Source organism: Paroedura picta, chromosome 2 (genome assembly GCF_049243985.1).
Source record: "Paroedura picta isolate Pp20150507F chromosome 2, Ppicta_v3.0, whole genome shotgun sequence".
Taxonomy (NCBI): domain Eukaryota; kingdom Metazoa; phylum Chordata; class Lepidosauria; order Squamata; family Gekkonidae; genus Paroedura; species Paroedura picta.
Window position 1 is genome coordinate 62,541,166 of NC_135370.1, and position 24,247 is coordinate 62,565,412.

Here is a 24,247-nt window from a genome sequence, read left to right on the forward strand (position 1 = left end):
AGCAATGAGGAGAACTGTCAGAAGCTTGGTGGGCAGTTACTTGGCTCAGCTTTGTGGGAAAAGAATGAGGATGTGACTAATTCTTATATATTAATGTATCCTATGTAGCACATATTGGGAGATAATCTTCCATGTAGAACTTCTTGGAAAATAATCTTCCAACCAAGACTAAATCTATGAATTGTATAACAGCAAAAGTTCAGAATGTATTGGCCACAATCAGGGTAGATCACAAATGTTTACTTCTTCAAAAGCTCTGGTATTCCAGTGTATGCCAGCTAAGGACTGGATTACCATTGGAGTGATTCTATTTTCAGCTTCAAAGCTGTATGTTTTTAAAGCTATTAGCATCCACTTATCAATGTATATAAAATGATTATTTAATTAACACATTGTCTGTTGAATTGCAGGGAGATGGCTGGGTTTATTATAACCCTCTTTGGAAAAAAATGCCTGCTGTACAAAATCAACCAGTGGACACAAATTAGAAGGCATTTCTTCAAAACGATTCTTCTCTCTCATATAATCCCTACAACTTCCGAAATGCTGTATTTTCCCAAGAATCCTTTGGGATTTCTTATACAATTGCACAAATTAAATAAGCATAAAAGGAAAAAAAACTGCTAGGGCACTTTAAAGCTGCAGAAAATCAAAAGGTAGAAAGAGAGAGAACCTTGCCAGGTATGTGCTTCTTTTTCACCGGAACTTTTTATATGGCTCTAAAGATTTTATCTTAACTATATTGTGTTCTTTCTAAGCACACCCTCCTGCAAAGCTGCCTAAGATCTTTACAAAAGACATCCTCTTATTAGCAGTAGCATTCAGAACTGCTACGCTATTTTGCCCAGATTAATTTTCCTCTGGAGAGATACCTGAACAGTTTTCAGAGTCTGTGCTTCAGTCTCCACCCACCTCTGAACTTCAGTGCTCAAAGAGAAACCACCTTTTGCTGCTTTGAATAACACACACTGAAAAACTTGAAGAGGAGACTTTTCAGAAGTTGAACTTGGAATCAGTGTTATATGAACCATCTGGATCAGGACTTGCCACTTTATAAAAAAAATATTCATCAGTGAAAACGTATGTGTGTCTGTGAGAGAATGAGCAATTCATGTCAACTGCCTTTTAAAAACTTTCTTAAATAGAATTTCAACTGTGGGGTTTAAGAGTTGACTCAAGTTGACAAGGGAGGAGAGAGGGAGCAAATTTGTAGAGGAGAATTCAACACCAGATTATTTCTTTCCTCAAAGACTGCTCTTTTTGTGGCTTCATGTTGTAAATGCCATGAAAATGTTCTATCTCATAAAGATGAAAGCCTAGACCTAAATAATGCAACTTAAAAAAAAAAAACAAGCCTTGTATTCAACTGTTCCCTCTTAACCCCTTCTCCTTCGATCATCTCTCTGAAATAGGGAGTCAGCGCTAGACAGTCCAGGCAAGCAATTTAAATTGTCTTGTCTATATGTTTGAAGTCCTGCATTGATGTACAGCCAGTGATTAGACTGTCACTTTTGATTTTTCTATAATTCCTGAAAAGGCTTGTGTTTTTGCTATGGGACTGCATACATACACAATTGCAATCTGAGATCAGGAAACGATGTTCAGGTAAAAATTGTCCCTTGTTTTTTATGATGCAGATATTTTATTGAAGTCTAAGAATTGCTGGCAATTAAGAATAGTACTGATTTATGGCTTTCATTATTACTACAAGCTACCTTAATTTTTCTAAGAGTGGTGCCTTACTCTGTTTCTTCTGATGTAGTCTTCCAATCATTGTATATACCATTAACTGTCACCCTCTGGTCCTTGTCAACAGTGGGGCCTCTCCTTATCATGAAAAATTATGAACTCTGTGTGTGCTGGTCAAGTGGTTTTTAAATTTTTTTCCTTCCATATTAAGGGAAAAGAATTTCAGAATGCATCGAAAAGTGGTTAAATAACCGTATTCATTTCCCATGAAGTCTGAGAATCGTACAGAAAAAGAACCCGGGAGGAGCATACCTGTTGAGATTTCCTTGTACATTTTTTTTTTTTTGCTGTGAAATGCACTGAAATCTGAATGCAACTAGTTTACGATTCTGTGTGTGAGAAGGGGGTGGGGGGAGGGAGGAAATAAAGTTACCAAAATGAATTATTTGTTTTGTCTTTTTTCATAGTAATGAGTTGAATGATGCTGCCTGCAAGATGGACATCAGATTGTAGCGTCTGACTTGCCTGTTCTGTGGCTTTTAAAGAATCCAAAAATGCACTGCTCATCTCACTTTATTTTTAAGAATGCATTACTGTACTCACATCTGGATAGAGTTTAAAACTAAATTGCTAACCTTTCTCTTCAGTTTGTACAATGGTATGGAGAAAGACCTTTCTACTTCCAAAAACTTGACAAAGCTTTGTCTGACAGTTACCCATTCAAAAGTATATGAGTCTGTCTCCTAATGGGTCTTACCAGGCAGGGAAAACAGTCATTTCATGCCTTGCCCCAGAAGCAAAATTTCAGAAAGAACCTGTGTTTGATATCCTGCCAGACAAGCTTACCTTGTATCATTTCCTAATAAGTGTGCTTAAAGGTTGCACTCTGGATTCTGGCCCCTGAGCCCATATGTCTCAGTGTTCTGGGTGTACTATAAGAGCTGTTCCGGAGAGATCATCAGTGAGTATTTTTATAGGTGATCGTAATGAAACTCTGTGGAAAAGGGAAAGGTCCTGCTTCCTGACCAGAAGTACATGGCCTTGGGAGGGGGGGCAGATTTGTATCTGCTTTAGATACTGGTAGAGTTCTCATGCAAGAGTCCACTTGAAGTACAAAAGATTGTTGTCAGATATAACTAAAAGGGAGAAAATATCCTGCCTGATGGACAAGGTAGCCAAAATGCTTCAGTCATCAGATGATAGGCCTACAATTTTCAAGCCATTTGAACTGATTATAGTTTTGTGAGAAGTTTGAGTTGTGTGACATGATTCTTTGGAAACATAAGTCTCTGTCAGTAGAAACTTTAATGTGTAAAAGGTGATTTTAGCTCTTACCTGATTATCTTGCAGTTGCTGTCAGTTTCTTCTAAGGACTGCTTTTGCTCAAGAATCTTTCTGCCTCCCTTCTTCCCCACCCCAGTAGAATAAGCATTAAAGGAAAAATAACTTTTAAAATGCCTGTTAATAATCATTTTTAAAAGAAAGCAAATGTGTATTTTACATTTAAAACTATAAAATGGTATACATACTTTGGTTGTGCATAAAAATAATACAGTGGCTCTGCCTAGGGAATAAAAAAGGCCTTGGGTTCTGTTTTACTCTCTGAGGAGATAAAAAGTGGGAGGGTTGGTTGGTATATTTTTGCAGAGTGGCATGTTCTTGAGTGCTTCTGTCCTGCTCCTATTTCTTCCTTCCATCATTGCATGTTGCTGTCACTGTTTTGATGCTCCTCTCTTGGACAGCCCAGTTTGCTTGCCTCACTGTCTGTGTTGTTGTTGAGGATATCATCATCATAGTCCATCTGTGCCATCAGGTTAAAACGTTCTGCCACACAGTGGGCTGTGAGTCTGGCTTCAGGGTCATGATCCCAGCATTCTATGATGGTGTCACTCAGGAGGTGCATTCCCTGGAACGAGCATGAGAGATTAGCAACCTGAAGCTAGGGGGGGGGGGAATGAATGTCAGAAAAAGGGAAACTTTAGGATTATGATGCTTTCTGTCATAAGCTTAACCATGGCTTGTTGCTGTTATTGTCCATATGTAAGCTAATTAACTTTTAACCTATTCAAAACAGATCCCCTCCTAATTGTGAGGTTTCCTTTAGAGTTGTTAAGATAAACTATGAACTATATATTCCTTTGAAATATTCGCACTCCAGCCTTCCTACTCAGAAACAGGTGCCTGGACATCTTTCTTATATGCAGAATAATAACGATAACTTTATTCTTATAGCCTACTCTTCCCTGGTAGGTTCAGGATGGGCAACATCAAATTAAAAACATTCTGTTAAATAAATTCCAATAAGTTAGCTAACAGTAAAACATCAATACATCTAATTTGTGTTTTAAAATTACATTTGAAAGCCATCATTGTAATAGAATCTTTTGGGTGGGTGGAGGCTTGGTTAGTGTTTGGGCAGATTTTCTTCATAGGTGATTCTCAATTAGGTTTTCCCATAGGGAGGCCAGTATTCTGTTGATGTTAATTTCCTGGCCCAACCACAGGCCTGGCAGAATCGTTCTGTCTTACAGGCCCTCTGGAAATGTTTAAAGTCCCTGAGGGTCCTATCTCACTAGGCCAGCCTTTTTAAACCTTTTGACTGTGGAGCCAGCCAATCAAACAATTGATCATTTACCATTTCCATTGTGGAGAAAGAGACTAGGCTTATAGAGCAACAGGGGAAGTGGGCTCCAGTAAAATCTAGCGATGTCAGTGGCCATTCGAACTTCTGGGAAAGGCCACTTAACCTCATGGTTCCCCAGAACCCTGGCTGAGAATCTGTGTACTATGCAGAGCATTTCTCCAGGCCAGGGCCAAAGCGGAAAAAAGCCCTAGCCCTGAGGACAGTTTTACTTTAAAATATGGAATAAATATAAAATACTATTTTAAAGTATTAAAATATGAAAATAAATTTGCAATTAAAACTACCAAAACCATAAAGTATCTTCATAATTGCACCAGCCTGCTTCTCTAGGAGGGGAAGGAAGTCAAGGAGTGCTTCTAAACTTTTTTCATTTCTGCCAAGTGACTGCAGCCATCCTCAGCAATGGTCAGTCAATACAATACTCTTTTGCAGCACTTTATGAAAATCAGAAAAGGGGGGGGGGGTGCTCTGATGGCATCCTATTTCATGGTCATCTAAACCAGTGGTCCCCAACCCCCGGTCCAGGGGCCAGTCCATGGATCAGTCGGTACTGGGCCGCAGCTTCTCCTCATCCTCCTCCCCGGCTGCTACCTCAGGGGCTGCCCTGCCACTCTGCTGCTGGCTCACCTTTGGTGCTCTCCAGCGTTTGCCATGGCTGGGGCTCCCCCTCGGTGTGGCGCTGCACAGCTGCTGCTGGCAGCGCCCCCCAGTGGGCAGCGGGAAGACAGGGGCGCTGTCAGGAAAGCAAGCGGAGCAGGGGCTCAGGCAGCAGCAGCAACATCCCTCGGCAAAAGACTACCCCCCCCCCCGGGCCTCAGTAAAATTGTCAAGCGTTGACCAGTCCCCAGTGATAAAAAGGTTGAGGACCACTGATCTAGACCACCTTACCTAGATTGGGTGTGTTAACTCTCTTGTCACCAGTCACCAACTTAAGATACCTGTCTAGTCCATCTACTGCTGCTTTCTGAGAATGATGACAGACTAGAGCTGGATATCATTTGAATATTGATAACATCATGGTACCTTCATATAGCTCCTTAAAGCCAGTTTGGTGTAGTGGTTAGGAGTGCGGACTTCAAATCTGGCATGCTGGGTTCGATTCTGCACTCCCCCACATGCAACCAGCTGTGTGACCTTGGGCTCGCCACGGCACTGATGAAACTGTTCTGACCGAGCAGGAATCTCAGGGCTCTCTCAGCCTCACCCACCCCACAGGGTGTCTGTTGTGGGGATAGGAATAGGAAGGCGACTGTAAGCCGCTTTGAGCCTCCTTCAGGTAGGGAAAAGCGGCATATAAGAACCAACTCTTCTTCTTCTTCTTCTAAAACTTTTAATCCTAGCTCCTATGGAATGCTATCCAGTGGCCATGTTGGAGGGCAAAAGAAAGTCCTGGTTCATAATATGTGCCATGTAATAGCAACACCACCTGGAATCTGTGCCAAGTAAGCATGCACACCAACCATTAACTCCCCTCCAAGTGGAGACCAGTGGCACTGTGACCCTTTCCACAGCAGGAAACCAGCCTGGTGCAGTGCTCGTCTGGTCAAAGGGCTAATTTCTACTTCTGGACAATGGCACTAATCCAGGGCAGTCCCGGGCCTGGCACAACACAGGCCCTTATTTGCTCGGTGTTCCCTTGCAGCAAGGCAAATGAAGGCCCGCGTCATACCAGGCATGGGACCATCCCAGACCTGCACCAACATTGACCCGAAGCAGAAATTAGCCCTGTGACCAGACGGGTGCTGCACCGGGCCAGATTCCTGATATGGAAAAGGTCTGGTTGTGTGTTTTCCTGTGATTTGCCTGAGGGCTTTGTGAAGGTATTAGGTTCACCACTGCCAGCAGTTACAGTCTAGCAAAGTAGTGCTTTATCTTCAACTTACTCAGAGTTTTATAACATGAAAGGCAGATGTCCTTTGTCTTGTGAATTGTTTTATAGCTCACCTGATGTATCAGCCAGTTACTTGGTATTTCTGGCCGTCCTCGACCATGCAGTACTATGTCTCTCATAACTTCCATGCACAGTTGTTCTTGGACTTTTGACCCAAATGGGAGCTCGTAATTCTTGACTTCTACAAGTAATCAGTGAGAATGTTCATCAGAAGGGGAATCGTGTATATATGTGTGCATGTTGCAGCAATAGCAAATTCACAGGAGAATAAAATAAATCTGTAACTATTATAAAAGATCTAAGGCCTTTACAATTTAAGGGCCAATGAGTGCTCCTGCCTGTGTCATCCTGCCGCCTGAATGGCTGCCCGCCCAATCAGGCTGAGGCTCCCGCCCCTAACTGTCATGTCCAACAACTTCACTCACTTTGCCTCAGACCACTGACAGAGCAGGCATGTGGCTGATGAGTGCACTCCCAGGAGCCAGGGGCTGCTGCCTCCCTGCAACAGACAGTGACCAGAGCCAATGAGAATGTGGGGAAAGGAGAGCCAGCCAGTCAGAGGGAGAAACCCCTAAGGCCTGGCCTCCGTGTGCTGTGGGAATTCTGAGGGGGAATTCCTCTGTTTGGGGTTGACTGGAAGACTCCTTGCCAAAGATTTTAATGTTGAACCTGTTTTGGCAGGACGAAACAGCTGGGGGGAGGGAGAAGAACAACTCTAGCATTGGTCTCTGAGAGCCATTGTAGGATAACAGTTAAATAACCTGGAGAGCCAGAGAGCCTCTAACCTGGAGAGCTGGGTTTGATTTCCCACAGGCAGCTGGCTGGGTGACCTTGGAACAGTCCAAGTTCTCTCAGAGCTCTCTCAGCCACACCTCCCTCACAGGGTTTCTGTTATGAGGAGAGGAAGGGAATGTTTCTTCACAACAACGCTGTAAAAAAAGGTGTTTGTAAACTGCTTTGAGACTCCTTTGGGTAGTAAACAGCAGGGTACAAAAATCCAGCTCTTCTAAGGGGCAACAGTGAAAGAAGTATGTGGGCACATAGCTATTTTATCAACAGTAAAAAAAATGGAGACAGAAGGAACAGGGTGCACACCTGTGTGTATTAGGGCAGAGGGACATTTCAGTGTCTGTGGTCTAATTCACACAAGAAAAATGATTAACACAACGGGAGGAATTAGTTGTCTTGTAAGAAGAGTCTCCAGTCTGATTTTCCCTCCACATATCTGAAGACATGGCTCTGGAAAGCTCATCTGTAACCACTATGCCACAATTCTCAAAGGTCAGTCCTTTCTCACCCTCAACGAGCATTCCAAATCATGGGTTCTTGACACCCATCTCTGCACACCCACACCCTTATTTGTCCCCACACCACCTCAACCCCCCCCCACAACAACACACATTCAACCCCATGCCCTTACAGACTTGACAACCCCTCCCCTTCCTTTTCCCACCGCCAAGCTCCAGCACCGTTGTTCTAAAACCTACAAAGGCTCCTGAGTGCCCATCTGGGGCACAACCCTCTGCAATCACACATCCTCATGCCCAGCCATGCAACCACAACCCAGACAACACACCCATGCATCCACACGTCCTTCCAGAATCAACAACTCCTGATTTTACCACCCCCACATTCTAGCGCCCATTGTATTCCTGGATACAACAGGCTTTGCCCCTAGTAGACTCAGAAAAACATAAGAAAAAAGCATGCTGCATCAATTCAATTGCCCATCCTATCCAACACTTTATGTCGTTACGTCACACAGTAGTCAAAACTCAGGGGCCTTCAGGAGGTCCACTAGTGGCACCAGAAGGCCTCCCACTGTTTTCTCTCAAGCACCAAGAACACAGAGCATCATTGCCCCAGACATAGTGTTCCATGTACACATTGTGGCTAATAGCCACTGATGGACCTCTGCTCCATTTATCCAATCCTCTCGAAGTTATCTGTGCTTGTGGCTACCTCCTTTTCCTAATTCTACATGTTAATGACTCTCTTGAGTGAAGTACTTCCTTTTATCTGTTCCAAGCCTTCTGCTCATTAATTTCACTGAATGCCACGTTCTTGTATTGTGAGAAAGGTAGAAAAGTACTTTTCTCAAGCTTCTCTATCCCATGCATAATTTTGAAAACCTCTGTATTATGCGCCTCAATCATAATTTTTACAAATAAAAAAGCCTTAGTCTCCTTAATCTTTCATCATAAAGAAGGTTAATCAATTGAGTTGCCCTTTTCTGCACTTTTTCTAATGCTATATTACCTTTTTGAGATGTGTTGACCGAACTGTACATAGTATTCCAATGAGGCCATACTATAGATTTATACAAGGGCATTATGATACTGGCTGATTTGTTTTCAATCCCCCTCTTAATACTCCCCAGCATAGCATTTGCCATTTTTATTGTAGCCACACACTGAGTCAACCTCTTCAATGAGTTATCTACCATGACTCCGATATCTCTCCAGGTCAGTTATTGTCAGGATTTCTCGCTTCAATTTGCATTACTTTGCACTTGCTCACATTGAAGCTCGTTTGCCATGTTGACACTAACTCGCCCAGCCTCAACATATCCCTCTGGAGCATCTCACAGTCCTCCCTAGTTCTACTGTCCTGAACAACTTTGTGTCATTCACAAACGTAGCCACTTCACTGTTTACTCCCAACTCCATATCATTAATGAATGCTATGGTACCCCACTGCTTATCCCCTTCCAATATGAAAACATATTCCGTATTTCTTGTTAATTAACCATTCTTTCATACATAAGAGGATTTGTCCTCTTATCCTATGACTGCTGAGTTTCCTTAGGAGCCTTTGATGAGAAACTTTATCAAAAGCTTTCTGGAAGTCTAACATTTACTGGATCACCCTTGTCCACTTGTTAGTTAATTCCCTCAAAGAACTCTAAAAGATTAGCAAACCAAGATCTTCACTTATAAATTCCATGCTGAGGTTTCCTCAGTAGCTTTTGTTCATTAATGTGCCTACTAATTCCATCATTAATAACGGATTCCACTTACCTGCTATCAATATTAGACTGACCAGCCTGTAAGTCCCTAGATTTCTTTTGGAACTTTTTAAAAGGATAGTTACATTAGTTACCTTCCAGTCCTCTGGAATGGAAGCAGATTTTAATGATAAATTGCATTTTTTTTGTCAAAAGATCCCCAAGGTCACATTTGAGTTTTCTCAGAACTCTTGGATATATGCCATCTGGGCCTGGTGATTTCAGTTTTTAATTTGTCTGTCAGTCATAGGACCTCCTCTCTCATCACCACAGTCCAACTCTGGTCTTTCAACACCCCTGTTGAAATAGGTGGATCTGGAGTAAACAGGCACCTCCCATCTTCCACAGTGAAGGCTGAGGCAAAAGATACATTCAGCTTCTCTGCCATTTCCCAATAATTCATTAGTAATCCTTTCACCCCTTGGTCATCCAAGGCCACACTGCCTCTCTGGTTTGTTTTCTGCTTTTAATGTATTTGAATAAATTTTTATTGTGGGTCTTTATGTATTGTGCAATATGTGTATGTTCTCCCCGCTTCTGGGATATTCCCTTATCTTACAAATCCATGCCCATGTATCTCCAGATTTTGGAGACACGCCAGTTAAGAAGAGCATTTCTAGTAGCTCGCTTAAACATCTTTCCCTCAAATGTCACCCGAGATAGATTTTTGAAGATCCCTCCTCAGGAGGGATACTGTTTACATGGATGTAGTGTCCCTGACACGTTGTACCATATACTTCTGATGTATCCTAAGTTTGAAGTATTTCATCGCCCGTTAGCTAATTATCTGAAGAAATTGAAATTCAGCTGTGTTAATGAGAAACACTGGATTAAAATGATACTAAATGTGAGGGACACAGCAACTATTATAAAAGTAGCAAAGTTTTTACTGGCAATTTTAAATGAAAATCTTTTACAATAGATTTTCATTTTATGCTTTGCAATTTTATGCCAATAAAGGTACTCTGAATCTGTGCAATATGTTCCTCATTGTTCCTTTTAATGGCCTGATCACTGACTTGCATTTTATTTGCCAAAGCCTGTGTTCCCTTTTCTCTACCTCATTCAAGCTAGCCTTCCACGACTTAGAGCAGTGGTCCACAACCTTTTTATCACCGGGGACTGGTCAATGCTTGACAGTATTACTGAGGCCGGGGGGGGAGGTAGTCTTTTGCCGAGGAATGTTGCCGCCACCCCCGGAGCCCCTGCTCCACTTGCTTTCCCACCGGCACCCCTGACTTCCTGCTGCCTGCTGGGGACGCTGCCAGCAGCAGCTGTGCAGTGCCACGCCGAGGGGGAGCCCCGGCCATGGCAGTCGCTGGAGAGCACCAAAGGTGAGCTGGCGGCAGAGTGGCAGGGCAGCCCCCGAGGCAGCAGCCGGGGAGGAGGACAAGGAGGAGTCCTTTGGATGACTGTCCTCTTCATGAAGTGGTCACATAATTCTGTAATGGCACTTTGAGAGGGCAAGTGGAGGCCACTATAAATAACCTTGATGGCTTATGTCTTATTGAGGGAAATTATGTCCAAATTGTTAAGAAGAGGCCTTTATCAATTCTAATATCACAGTGGTATATGATGCCGTGGTATTAGGGATTGAACTTTGGACCTTCAACATGTTTTATCACTGAGTTATGACCTTTATCTTGTTGTTGTTAGGTGCGAAGTCGTGTCCAGCCCATTGCGACCCCATGGACAATGATCCTCCAGGCCTTCCTGTCCTCTACCATTCCCTGGAGTCCATTCAGGTTTGCACCTACTGCTTCAGTGACTCCATCCAGCCACCACATTCTCTGTTGTCCCCTTTTTCTTTTGCCCTCAATCGCTCCCAGCATTAGGCTCTTCTCCAGGGAGTCCTTCCTTCTCATGAGGTGGCCAAATTATTTGAGTTTCATCTTCAGGATCTGGCCTTCTAAGGAGCAGTCAGGGCTGATCTCCTCTAGGACTGACCAGTTTGTTCGCCTTGCAGTCCAAGGGACTCGCAAGAGTCTTCTCCAGCACCAGAGTTCAAAAGCCTCAATTCTTTGACGCTCAGCCTTCCTTATGGTCCAACTTTCACAGCCATACATTGCAACTTGGAATATCATAGCCTTGACTAAACATACTTTTGTTAGCAGGGTGATGTCTCTGCTTTTTAGGATGCTGTCTAGATTTGCCATAGCTTTCCTCCCCAGGAGCAAGCATTTTTTAATTTCTTTGCAGCAGTCCCCATCTGTAGTGATCTTGGAGCCCAGGAAAATAAAATCTGTCACTATCTCCATTTCTTCCCCATCTATTTGTCAGGAATTGAGAGGGCCGGATGCCATGATCTTTGTTTTCATGATGTTGAGTTTGAAGCGAACTTTTGCACTCTCCTCCTTCACCCACATCAAAAGGCTCTTTAGTTCCTCTTCACTTTCTACCATTAGAGTGGTATCATCTGCATATCTGAAGTTGTTGATATTTCTCCCTGCAATCTTGATCCCAATTTGTGACTCCTCTAACCCCGCCTTTCTCATGATATGCTCTGCATACAAGTTAAATAGGCAAGGTGACAGTATATAGCCTTGCCAAACTCCTTTCTCAATTTTGAACCAATCAGTGATTCCATGCCCAGTTCTCACTGTTCCTTCTTGACCTGCATATAGGTTTCTCAAGATACAAATAAGATGCCCTGGTATTCCCATCTCTTTAAGAACTTGCCACAATTTGTTGTGCTCCACACAATCAAAGGCTTTAGCATAGTCAATGAAGCAGAAGTAGACGTTCTTCTGGAACTCCCTAGCTTTCTCCATGATCCAGCGTATCTTGGCAATTTGATCTCTAGTTCATCTGCCTCTTCGAAATCCTGCCTGTACTTCTGGAAGTTCTCGGTCCACATATTGCCGGAGCCTAGCTTGTAGGATTTTGAGCGTAACTTTGCTAGCATGAGAAATGAGTGCAATGGTGCGGTAGTTTGAACATTCTTTGGCATTGCCCTTCTTTGGGATTGGAATGTAACCTGACCTTTTCCAATCCTGTGGCCATTGTTGAGTTTTCCAAATTATCTTACACTCTGCCTAAAAATATTGTTGTAAGTTTAGGCAAATTTAAATTGTCATGTGCCAAGGGAAACAGAATATGATAAGGTGTGTACCTTCTAATGCCATCTTACCTCCTATAGCTTCACACCTGGAGGCTATCTCCCATAAAACTAAGGCCATGGAGTAGACATCCATTTGTTTGAATGACTCCAGATCTTCAAGATTCACTCGGGATTCCAAAACTTCAGGAGCCATATACCTGGCAGTACCCACCTGATCAAAAAATCAGTAGACATTAGGAAGTATACAAAGGAGAAGCCACATTGCTTCTAAATTGAAAATAATACTATAATATATTAAAATACTGGTAGTCATAGTCTGCAATTACAAATGTCCATTGAGAGCTAACATGGTGTGGTGGTTAAAGAGTGGTGTACTCTAATCTGGAGAAGCAGGTTTGATTTTCCACTCCTCCACATGAAACCTGGATCAGTCACAGTTCTCTCAGAGCTCTCTCAGCCCCACCTACCTCACAGAGTGTCTGTTGTGGGGAGGGGAAGAGAAGGAAGGCTATTGTAAAAGAAGGGAAGGCTACTGGAAGGGAAGGGATTGTAAGCCCCTTTTTAGTAGTTATAGAAACAGAGTATAAAAACCAACTCTTCTAAAAAGATGGATATAGAATATTCCTTAAATCTATTTGTCAGTAGAGGTGACAAATAGATTTAAGGAATTAGATCTGATAGACAGAGTGCCTGAAGAACTATTGGTGCGTGCAGGGGAGGCACATAGCAGCATAGCCTCTGGGCACACAAGTCAGCGTGGTGGCTGTGGGAGGGGCCAGCGGCACCCAAGCTGCCGGGTTCCTCCTCTTTCTGCCCGTCACCGGATTTTGCCTGTCCTGCCTTTTTGACCACTGTGTGGAAAGGCTCCCTGGGTTGATCTTCCCTTGCAAAAGAGAGAGACTGATGTGTCTGATTAAAGCAGGGATTCCCAACCAGGACTCCCTGGAGCACTGAGGCTCCATGAGAGCTCAGAGGGGGCTCCCCAGCCTTTCCTCTATATCAGCCATTAGCTATTCCCAGTATTGCCATGAAAGCAAGGAACTGTCAGACCGTTTCTGAATGAAGGAACAAAACTTATGCTGCCTCATGCCTTAAGGGCGTTGTGTAGTGAGAGCATCAGGGTCTGTCCCACAAAGACATAGCAAGCAGATGAGTGGAACTGAGTGGTAAATGAAAACAGTTTTGAAAGACTAGGAAGCAAGGTAGGAATGCTTGTTGCACATAGAAAGTTCAGAGAACCAGCCTACTGCAAAGAAGTTTATAGAACATCAGGAAAGAGTTAAAGATGTAAATTTTCCAAAAATTTTGAACTAGATTTCCCCTGAAGTGGGGTGGAGTATTAGAAATACTGGGGGGAAATTTAAATAATATGCAATACTGTCTTTCCTAGCAATCCTAAATTTCTAGTACTGATTGAACAACTTAAAAAGCATTATTTATACTTTTTTAGCATATAAAGTTGTACAATTTGGTATATTTATAGAATTTAAAATATATACATCTTTGTTTTAAGAAAATTGCAAACTGCTGAACTGTATGTTACCCTAACAGTATTTTTATTTTTTTTCCTCTGAGAGATGGAAAAAATAAAAGTCGAAGATTAAAAATAAATTCTGTAAAAATACTATTTGTGCAGAAATATTGTTTGCACAGAAACTCTCTCAGACTCTCAATAGGTAGAACTGTCAGAATGTTTGGATATTAAGCTAAAATTTATAACACTGAAAATACTGAACTCTTTAATATCGTATGATAACTAAATGCATAATATAGTAATTTTTGCCAAAATTATTTACATTTACACACAAAAATGTACAACATATGGCTACAATATGAGAGTTTCCCCGTTCCCCCACCAACCCCACTTCTTCTTCAAATTTTCAGATTTTTACATGGGAAAAAATACGGAGGGAAATTCCTCAGGAGAAAAAAAAAGTACCCCACACCAATTATTCTGGGTTTTGTTTTTCAAGCCTCTACTAAGCAGATAGTTTGAACAATGTTGTTGAAGCTGCTTGGATCCCAGGAGATCTGTGCTTTTCAACTTGAGAGGTGGAGGTTCTGGAAACAAAGCTGCAGCTTTATTCCTAGAAGGCATGATCCCCTGTAACTGCTGATAGAGTGAAAAAGATGGAGCACCACAACACATGCATGATACTGAAGACAGGACTAGTCCTGCATTCCATTAGGAAGTCCATTGCTGATGCATCTTGCAAGAGTCTTTGACAGAAATCCAGTCTCGTTACTTATTTCAAGCAACAGGGACAATCATATGCTATTGATAACAAACACTGCTGTTGCTGCCATTTGGAAAACAAACGTACACACCCTTCTCTTGCTGAGCCAGTAATTACCCCAACTGCATTTTGCCCCCATTGTAGGAAAGGGGAAAGGCAGCATAAACTGCAGTTGAGGAAACTCTCTGGGACATAATTAATGTATGGAGGAGTTTCAAGCTCCTCTGAAGTTACTGCAGATGTCAGGCATTTGCTACAAAACCTGTCACTGGTTCATGCCAAAGACCTGCTGCACAGAAATAAGAAAAGGGCTGGCCTTAAGTTTGACTGCATGGAGATTGGAAACATGCTGATATCTTTTATAGTGAGCTTTTCCTCACTGCAAACTATCCATTATTGTAGAGCTGATCTGGCATTCTGGAGGCTGTTCTGCTTCCCGTCAAGCAGAACAAACGGCTTAGTCATTTTTTCAGTACTCACCTGTCCGCTATTAGCAAAATCCTCCACACTCAAGGCTGGATCTAGCCTCAGAGCAATTCCGAAATCACAGAGCACACATTCGTGTTCGTTTGTTACTAGGATGTTGGTGCTTTTGATGTCCCGGTGGGCAATGGGGATCTTTGGACAGCCGCAAGGAGTGTAGTCGCTGTGCAAGTGAGCCACACCGCTCACTAGGGAACCAGCCATCTTTTGCAAGTCCCTCCAGCTCAGGATGTGCCTGGACAAGTAGTCCTTGAGGTTTCCTTGACTATGGTAGGCTGTGATGAGCCAATATTCTTTCTGGAGGCCAGAGTGCCTCTCTTCTGCTGTGAGGAAATGAAGGATGCTGCTGTGCTTGAGGTTGATATCGGTGAAGATCTGACTCTCATTTTTCCAGGAGGCATACTCCTCACAAGGGAAGATCTTCACTGCCACCGTCTCATATTGACCTGAGGAGGCATGCTTGAGTTTGGCTCTCCAGACTTCTGCAAACTGCCCTTTCCCCACTCTTTCGTTTAGCTCAATAGGCAACAATTCAGTGTTGTGGTTGATGTTGATGGAGCAGGCTGAGCTCAGGGTGGTGCGATTGTCTGTCTTGACAGATAATATCTCATCATAGTTGCTGGCTCTGCTGGATTCAGGCAGCATGTGGCGCTGAGTCTGTTTCTTGGCCCAGTCTTTAGATCTCTTCCTCTGCCTGTGGGTTCGGCAGAGGTAGAATATCACGGTTATCATGATGGCAACTAGCAGGGGGGGCAGCAGACTGATGGCTGCCACGGGGATTATTTCCTTACTCTGTAACATAGAGTACCCTGGGGTGAAAGGAAAAGGGGGGAAAGGAGAGATGGTAAGAATATCTCTGCAGATGTATACACACTAATACAGAACAGTTTTGCATAACATAACTCTGCTCCTGTGTCCAAGTTGAGAAACCTGAGCCAGGAAGGGGCCATAGCCCAGTGGCAGAGCAAATGCTTTGCATATGGAAGATCCCCTTCAGTCCCTGGATCTATGATGTCAAGGCTAGGAGAGACCTTTTCCAAGAGAACTTGCAGTCAGAATGAATGCTGGATTAGACAGACCAATGGCATATCTAAATACAAAGCTGTTGGCGTAGGACTCCCAGGATGACAGAGCCAAAATCTCTTTGCTGTCTGTAATTAATAGTATTTGCAAGAATTCAACTACTAGGTTATGTATGTGGAAACACAAGAGAACATTATGGAAACATTGGCTCCGGGCCCTGTTATTAATCTTAGGCAAGAATACTGAATAAAAGTGGACCATCCTTGTGATGTCCCATTGCTAGTCATGAAATTGAAATAAGAGAGTTTGGGCCAAATGTAATAGCTGAGAAAGGGATGTTCAGGAATTGTCATGTAAGCAAAAGCCATTCTCTGTATGACCTCAGAGAGTGCAGCCTACAATTCATATACTGGAAAAAGAAACCTGAAGCACTTGGCTGTTTTATTTGGCACTTTCAAAAAAAAATCTGCCACAGCTAAACTTCTGCAAAGCTGTGAATATTTCTCAAATATGCATAGGGTTCAAGCCACAAGATCAATCTCAAATGATACAATTTTTTTTTGCAAAGTTTGTTTTGGAAAGCATGAGGCTTGGCTATCACGCCCTATATTTTAATGGATTTACCTGATGGATATGACCACATCACTGAAGCTCAGAGATTCAATGGAGGGTCAAATGTTTTCAGAATATTTTCAAGGAGTTAAATGTGCAAGCACTGAAGAAACGACTGTGTACACAAATCCCATGAGCAGCTTAAATATGCTGCCCCCTGCGTCACAAAGTCTTCAGTTTACAGCAGTGGTCATTAAATGAGCCTACAGAAATATCAGTCAGACAGTTTTCTATGAAAACAAATGCTGACTGGTAAAGAAAACTAAACCATTGCATCATATTTCTTTGGGCTTCCAAGTGCCGCCTCTGCCAAAAACAAATTAGTCAAGATCAGATGATACAAAAAATGAGAGGGCGTCAGAACATTTTTCAATGGGACAGCTTTTGATCTTAACAAGATAGTCACAAGATACTTGACTATTTTTCTACAGTATGGATTTACCTTTGAAAAGGTGGGAGTAGGAACATGGGGCATTTTGATTTGAAAGGGTCTTTCTGGAAGTAGAGTCAAAAGGTGCGACCTAGTGTATTATGCCTGACAACCCCACACACCGTCTTCCCCTACCTGTGTGTGAGTGCTTTGTCACATAATCCTATTGCATACGCTGCCTAGTTCTGCTAGGGAAGGGCATATGGATGGAATACACAGGAGAGACTCTCCTCATGGCCATAGCAATGCCACCCCCAGCTGCGACCATTACCAGGACCATTGTGGGAAAAGCATGCAGATGAACGGACAGCTGAGAATGCAGGCAATGGGAGATCTTGTGAATGGCCAGGGGATGGATTCAGAAGGAAGTGGAGGAGGGGTACATGGATGGATGGGCAATGAAGGCCTGGTGGTGGCCTTCCAGAAGCAACAGAAAAGAAGGGCAAACAAGAAGAAGAAGATTATGATGATGATGATGATGTCGCTTTTCTCTACCCAAAGGAGCTCAAAGCAGCTTACAGTGGCCTTCCCTTTCCTCTCCCCACAACAGGTGGGTGAGGCTGAGAGAGCCCTGATATCACTGCTCAGTCACCCAGCTGGATGCATGTGGGGGAGTGCAGAATTGAACCCGGCATGCCAGATTAGAAGTCTGCGCTCCTAACCACTGCACCAAAAAACCCAACCTGAAAAAATGGTGAGAACCAAAGAGATTGAAAAATAAAAAAAATATCGAAACATATATTAAATGTTCACTTAATCCATATTTTGATACTTTTGTGTCCCTCGACCAGTGGCCTCCCAGAACCAGGAACTGGCCCTGATACCAATAAGCATGTTGAAGCACATTGCAATTCAGCTGTTGATTCTGAAACTGATTAATGATTTCATATGGGATACTGGGTGAAAGAGCCTTATTGACCTGGATCATCGTTAGATAATTATGCTATTTTGATTATACCTTTCAAATTTATATTATGGCAGACTAGCCAACCATGATGGAAATGTATGCACGCTGAAGCTTCAGTTTCATCCATCGAGTGCAAAATCTGCTGGATGCATGTCCCCGTCTCATTGAAACTTTAAATCAGTTAACTGAGAAGAGCTCCATTAGAAAGGTATGAATGGGGAAAGTAATTCCATCCTTGCTTTTTGTTTGTCCTCACACATTCCCTCAACAATATTTAGGGCCATTTCGCACGGCTTCAAAATAGCACAATGGTTGCTAATTGGAAACGCTACTAATTTGCCATAACCCACGACGTCGTAGACAATCTGCAACAATCCTGAAACCGACCCGCAAAAAGCGCTTCGTTGTGGCGCTTTCAGGGGAATCCAGAAAAGTGGATTCACCCTCCGGATAGCGATACACTCCTGCAACCAATCTGCAACAGTAGCGCTAAAGACCTGTGCGTTACCATTGTTGCGGGTTCTTCGAAGTCCCTCCCCCTGGCTCTCTCCTCCAAACTTCCGGCGAAGCGATTGCCATTTTTTTTTCTCCGAGCGAGCGGGGATAAACGCACCGGCGAGCCTCTTTCTGTTTAGAGGCTTCCCTGGCTTCAGTCCTTCACCTTTAGTCACTAAGCACAAACCACTTAAAAGCCCGTTTGCTGAAATAAAGTCCCTTTATTTTTTACACATAAATTCAGCCGAAAATCGGGCCCGTGAGAAGGGGGGGGGAATTTTTTTTTATCACTCGAGGCAGCGTGCAAACGATCATACAATCAAACGACAGCTCACATTAGGCAGCTGGATGGGTCTCTCCGTAGCAACGAATCTACCTAGATTCGTTGCTATGGGTCGGGTTTTTTTTAAAAAAAACCTTTCTTAAAGGGAAAGGGGCTGTTTGGGAGCATGCTAACGGCTGCCCATTGGCTGCTTGACGGCCAGGGGCGGGATGAGCTTGGCAATAGCGCTTCCTTTCTAGCGATTTCTGCCGAGACCGGAAGCCTGTGGGAAACGCTAAAAAACGCAACTGATTCCACTACAAAGGCAGGTATGCATAACGACGAATTCCACTATTTTAAATGGCGATTTTTCATTCCGCAAACAATTTGCAACAAAGATCCCCGTGCGAAAAGGCCCTTATAATTGGCATGGTTTTTTTTTACTTGACAGATTTTCAGTGGAATGTTTGAGAGATGGTGGGGGTGATTGCACCACCCCTGTTTTTAAAGTGCATAACATGAAACAGATGCAGCTCCTAGCAAAGCTAAGGTTCCAGAAGCCTGCCTATGTATGAGGAGAAATAATGACATGATATGGTGACAACCATCATGTTTGTTACAACCTACTTATATTAACCAGGTCAGTCCATCCAGCCACATATGTCTGTTCCAGCTTGCAGCTGTTTATAATGATTCAGGCAAGAGTTTTTCCTAGGTCTGCTACCTGATAGCTTTTAAACCAGATATCCTGGAGAATGAATTTGATGGCCAAAGTAGATGTTACAGTGGTCATAGGTTTGACCTATAGCTGGGATGGCCAGTTGCCAGTTGGGAAATACCTGAAGATTTTGGGGGTAGAGCCTGAGAAGGGGAGGGGATGCCATAGACTTCACCTTCCAAAGAAGCTATCTTCTCCAGGTGATCTGATCTCTCTTGCATGGAGATCCGTTATAACAGCAAGAGATCTCCAGCTATCCTACCTGTGGCCTCCACCACTATTTTAGGGAAGAATTTGACCATTTAAAATATCGTGTTTGGGCCTGCAGTGTAGGGGGACTAGGCAACCAGAAGATCTGATGCTTGGAAAGATATGGGAAGGAGCAAGATAACCAGGTTTCCCCAAGCGGTGGCATTTTTAAGTGGTCAAATTTTTCCTTAGAATGGTGGCAGCAGCCTCAGGTCATGCTCATGGCCACTGTAATGTCAAGTTTAGCCCTAAAACTTCCTTATGAGAATGCAAATATATGGAAGGAAGGAAGAGGGCAGTCTTACCATCCAATAACAATTTAATTATATATCTTCTGGGTACCATACTTGTTATCCATCCCAGCAGGTAGGAAAATATGTGTGTGGATAAAAATGTCTCTATAATGGGGTGGGATTTTTTCTTTAATTCTGGTTTAGGGCCTCATTCCTAGAAAAGTGATATTTTAAAAAAACTTATGTTTATACACACCACCATCCACTAAAAATACTCACCATTGGTCTGATTTTTAAATACAAGTTTGTCATTGCATTCCTGCTCATTCACACAGCCGCAGATATAAAATATCCCATCCTCATTGTGCTGGCGGACCATAACGCACTGCGATGTGTTATATTTAGGAACCATAACATTTTCCACAGGGAACTGAGGGTTGTGACAGAGAGTGCTCACTCTAATGCTCTCATTATCTTGTTTCCTGAAACATACAATCAAGACTGTTATGAAGACAGCATAATGTTAACCAGCTGTGCTTTTAACATCAGTCATGGAATAGCCATGAAGCTTTTAAACATCTCTGCTCATTAGAGGTATGCGTTCAGCTAAATATGAGCCAAGGAAAATCTGAAAAATACCGTGTTGGTATTATCTGGATTATTCTTTCAGCCCGATATCGACTGCAGCTAAATTTCAACTATCTGACATCACTAAGCCCCAAAAATTCCTAAAATATTCATCATTTTTTGAGATGGAATTTAAAGGGTGTTTAAAAGGATTGCAGGTGAATTTGCTGCTTTGAGAAGTTGTTTAAAGGGACTATCAGCCCTCTAAATGCCTTGGGAATTCACTTACAGCTTTCCCCCGTCTACTGAACCCCCCCCTTGCTCGTACAGTAGTTTGAACAAGATGGTCTTTGAACATGGATGAGCAAAACTGAAGCCTGGGCAGAGTCTGCACTTACTTTGTTTATTCCATTGTCAATCCTGTTGAATTCAGATCGCTTTGAACTCGGGTCTTCCTCTCCCCCCCTCCTCCCCATTGAAACAGGAAAGTCTTCTGCACATGGTTAGGAAGGCTCAGAAGGTGGGGGGAGCCAAGCCTCTTTCTTTCTTTTCTTGAAGGGGGGGGGAGAGGAGCCAGGCAGGGAGCCTCTTTCTTTTCTTGGAGGGGAGGGGGAGATGATCGAAAAAGGCAGAGGAGGGAGGAAAAATCCAGGACCGACAGAAGTTGAGTGAAATTAGGGGCTTCTCCTTTAAGGCAAGCATGTCACATGACCAGGTGTAGCCTATCAGAGGTTCCCTACCACGGAGCTTTCTTTCCCAGTCTGGATATTGAGGATTAACAGCACTCTGAGATATCGCACAATAAAGGTAGGGTCACTCCGGATCAATCCTTCTTGTTGCAGAAGGAAAATTTAAATCACCCAAAATCCAAACGGAAATCGCATTCTGTGTAGAGGGCAGGGACTGAATCAATCTGGGGTTGGAATAAAAGCTCCGTGCAGTTTACACCCTGTATTCCTTTTCTGGCTTCATTGATGCTTCTCGCAAGGATATATAGGGTTCCTGTTTCTTAGTATTGTTACCCAAACTGGACCCAGAGAGGGGGAAATTAGCTTGTTACAGGGTCTCCAGCTGGATAAACAAGGCTTCTTTCCTCAGTATATACTAAGGTTTTATTCCTGCACAGTATTACCAAGAATAAGAATAACAGAGACCAACGGATTCAAATGAAATGACGTATTTCTTCACTAGCACCCAGACACACAACTAGAGATAAACTAAAATTGCAAGCCCTTTAAAATCACAAATACAACTATAGAAGTAAAACCCAGAATAGAAACACCCACTCCCTCCCAATAAATGTATACAGACATGAAAACCTGAGGAGGAGGAGAGGATGGGGGGGGGAGTCATTACAAAGAGTGATACTACCTGGTCCAAGCTGAGAATTGCAGGGAGTCCATGCAGAAGAAGTCCAACAAGGAAGGAAAGGAGCCTGCAAAGCAGCTGCAGGGTAACCTGGTAGTTGAGGGAACCCGGCACACACTTCACATGCCTAGTCCTTTTATGGGGAAACATAGTTTGGAATGGGACCTGTCTGTTCCAGGATCAGGATTGGCCCAAGAAATAAAGTTTGAATTTGACTGGACAGTGTGAAGGTAAGTGCTGCCCAAATCTGGTGGGAGGGTTAGGAACTAACACCTGACTTCCAAGATGGGGAAGTTTTAGCATATCAGTCAAATAACTGGGCAGGAAATGATGATAAAACTGTCTTCTTGATGGCCATCCTGACTCAATTGGATGTTAGGCTGTTTTGATGTATCAGAGCAGATATTTGAGGGTTATCCATTATCTGGAAGTGGTTCATATTGCTTTGATGAAATACCTCTTGAAGTAGGGATATGATGGTATGCATGTCTCATGGAATATAAGTGCTTTAGTGACATCCTGCCTTAATGATAGAACGTGGCGTTAACATGGCAGACCAGTTGCACTCTCTGAAACTTATCCCAGGGATCCCCATTGCACTTTCAAGGCTTTCAAGGGGGTTCCCTTCCAAACAACTAAGCTGAGATTGTGGATCAAATTGTAAGGTCTCAACTGAGGAGGGGACAGAAGTTTTACAGTACCATCAGCATCAGACCTAGTAGGCCCTCCTACTAGTAGGCCATTCATAGTTGACTATTATTCCTCACTTGATACATCTCAGTCATATTTGTCCTGTTTGTAGCTGTATCACAACAGCTGTTCACATTCATCTTGCAATATTAGCTGACTACAAACTGGTTCTTCTAGCAATTCTATCCAATGAGCTACTATATTATTTAAAATGTTCCTTCTTGTTCACACCAGTATGACTTTTAAAAACCCATTCTGATTTTGTGTCCAGTTCATACTGTAGAATTTCTTTATCCTTTTCTCTCTGGTGGCTTCTAATTTTGTGTTGTCTGCAGATTTCATTAACATGTTCCCCTTTCTCCCAAGGGTACCAATGAAAACACATAACAAAATAGGCTCCAAGATTTATCCCAGAGGTCACTGTTTACTTTTCTCCAGCATACAAATGTATGACTTATCTTTGCCTTCTATTTCACTTACATGAATAAAAACATTGTAGGAGACAAAGTAGCATGCAAATAGATTTAAAGAAAAGAGATACTTGAGCAGAAAAAGTTTTTAGTGAGTTCAAACTCCCCTCCCTCCATGAAATCTATGCTTCTTCCTTACCCCAAAATGAAATCCAAATTTTTCCAAATTCTGCTTACACCACCAGTTTTTAAGGTGTTTTCTGAACCATCCAGCATGGTGGGAACAGTAGGTAACAACTTCTGCTCTAATGACAATTTCATTAGAAATAGAAATCGTCAGAAAAAATGGAGGATGTCTAATGAGAAACAGTATGTGTATGTGACAGAGGTACACGAAGAAAGTTAAAGGATTATTCCAAATGAATTGGGGAGGTATATACAGGGCTGATCCTAACCTGGAAAGCCCAGGCTGGCCCCATCTCATCAGATCCTGAAGCTAACCAGAGCTGGCTAAAAGGAAGATAACTTTTAACAAACAGACTCCAAAGCATGAATTGAGCTATGGGTCTAAAGGTCAAGTACTGAGAAATATTAGTCTGTTTATTTGGATCAATTCCACATTGTTTTAAACCTTGAACAAAAGTTAAACCTTACAGGTTAAACTTGTTGACTGAAAATGCACTGTTTCGGGGAAAGAAATACATATATGCACAAGCATGTCAGGCCTTGGCCTCTCTCTCTGTATATACAGAAGACTAAATGGTGGCAGAATGAGGTTGTAGCGGTGTTTGAGACCCAACCCCAAGAGCTCTATGCAGTGTCTGAGTGAGTGGCTAATAAGGGGACTCAGTTGTCATGCCTGGTGTGTCCAATATTGAGATCTCTAACATGGTTAGATCTATTGTATTGGTGCCACCCTCTTCTGAACATTATTCTCTCCACCAGGCTGAACTAAGATCAGAATTGTGACCACCGCCACTATATGTTATATGTAACTTTTAATTGGAGTTTTTATGGGGATTTTATTGGGTTTTAACTATTTATGTTGTAAACTGTCCTGAGACCTATTGGGAGAAGGGCCGTCTAAAAATTTAATAATAATAATAATAATAATAATAATAATAATAATAATAATAATAATAATAATAATAATAATAATAATAATAATAATAATAATAATAATAAAGGGTCTGGGTATATGAAAAAGAGGAATAATGGGAACTGTGACTGTCTGGCCTACCTGTATTCCTGAACCTGTACATCAGAGGTTG

General features: G+C 42.6%; 2 protein-coding genes across 6 annotated transcripts in view; one reads left to right on the forward strand and one right to left on the reverse strand.

The window, feature by feature from the left end:
• The window catches only part of OSBPL11 (oxysterol binding protein like 11), a 67,275-nt gene extending 65,159 nt beyond the window's left edge, over nt 1-2,116 (forward strand). For 2 of the 3 annotated variants that reach the window (XM_077320344.1, XM_077320345.1), the window contains exon 13: nt 411-2,116. In XM_077320344.1, the coding sequence (XP_077176459.1) occupies nt 411-488 (78 nt within the window). In that variant the 3' untranslated portion in view covers nt 489-2,116. The remainder of the gene's footprint in view (nt 1-410) is intronic. The other variant, XR_013228155.1, reaches the window with a different exon arrangement.
• An 859-nt stretch (nt 2,117-2,975) lies between these two features.
• The window catches only part of LOC143829453 (TGF-beta receptor type-2-like), a 62,651-nt gene continuing 41,379 nt past the window's right edge, over nt 2,976-24,247 (reverse strand). For 2 of the 3 annotated variants that reach the window (XM_077320356.1, XM_077320357.1), the window contains exons 3-7: nt 20,221-20,423; nt 15,010-15,821; nt 12,362-12,503; nt 6,278-6,405; nt 2,976-3,595 (exon numbers count right to left, since the gene is read on the reverse strand). In XM_077320356.1, the coding sequence (XP_077176471.1) occupies nt 3,386-3,595; nt 6,278-6,405; nt 12,362-12,503; nt 15,010-15,821; nt 20,221-20,423 (1,495 nt within the window). In that variant the 3' untranslated portion in view covers nt 2,976-3,385. The remainder of the gene's footprint in view (nt 3,596-6,277; nt 6,406-12,361; nt 12,504-15,009; nt 15,822-20,220; nt 20,424-24,247) is intronic. The other variant, XM_077320358.1, reaches the window with a different exon arrangement.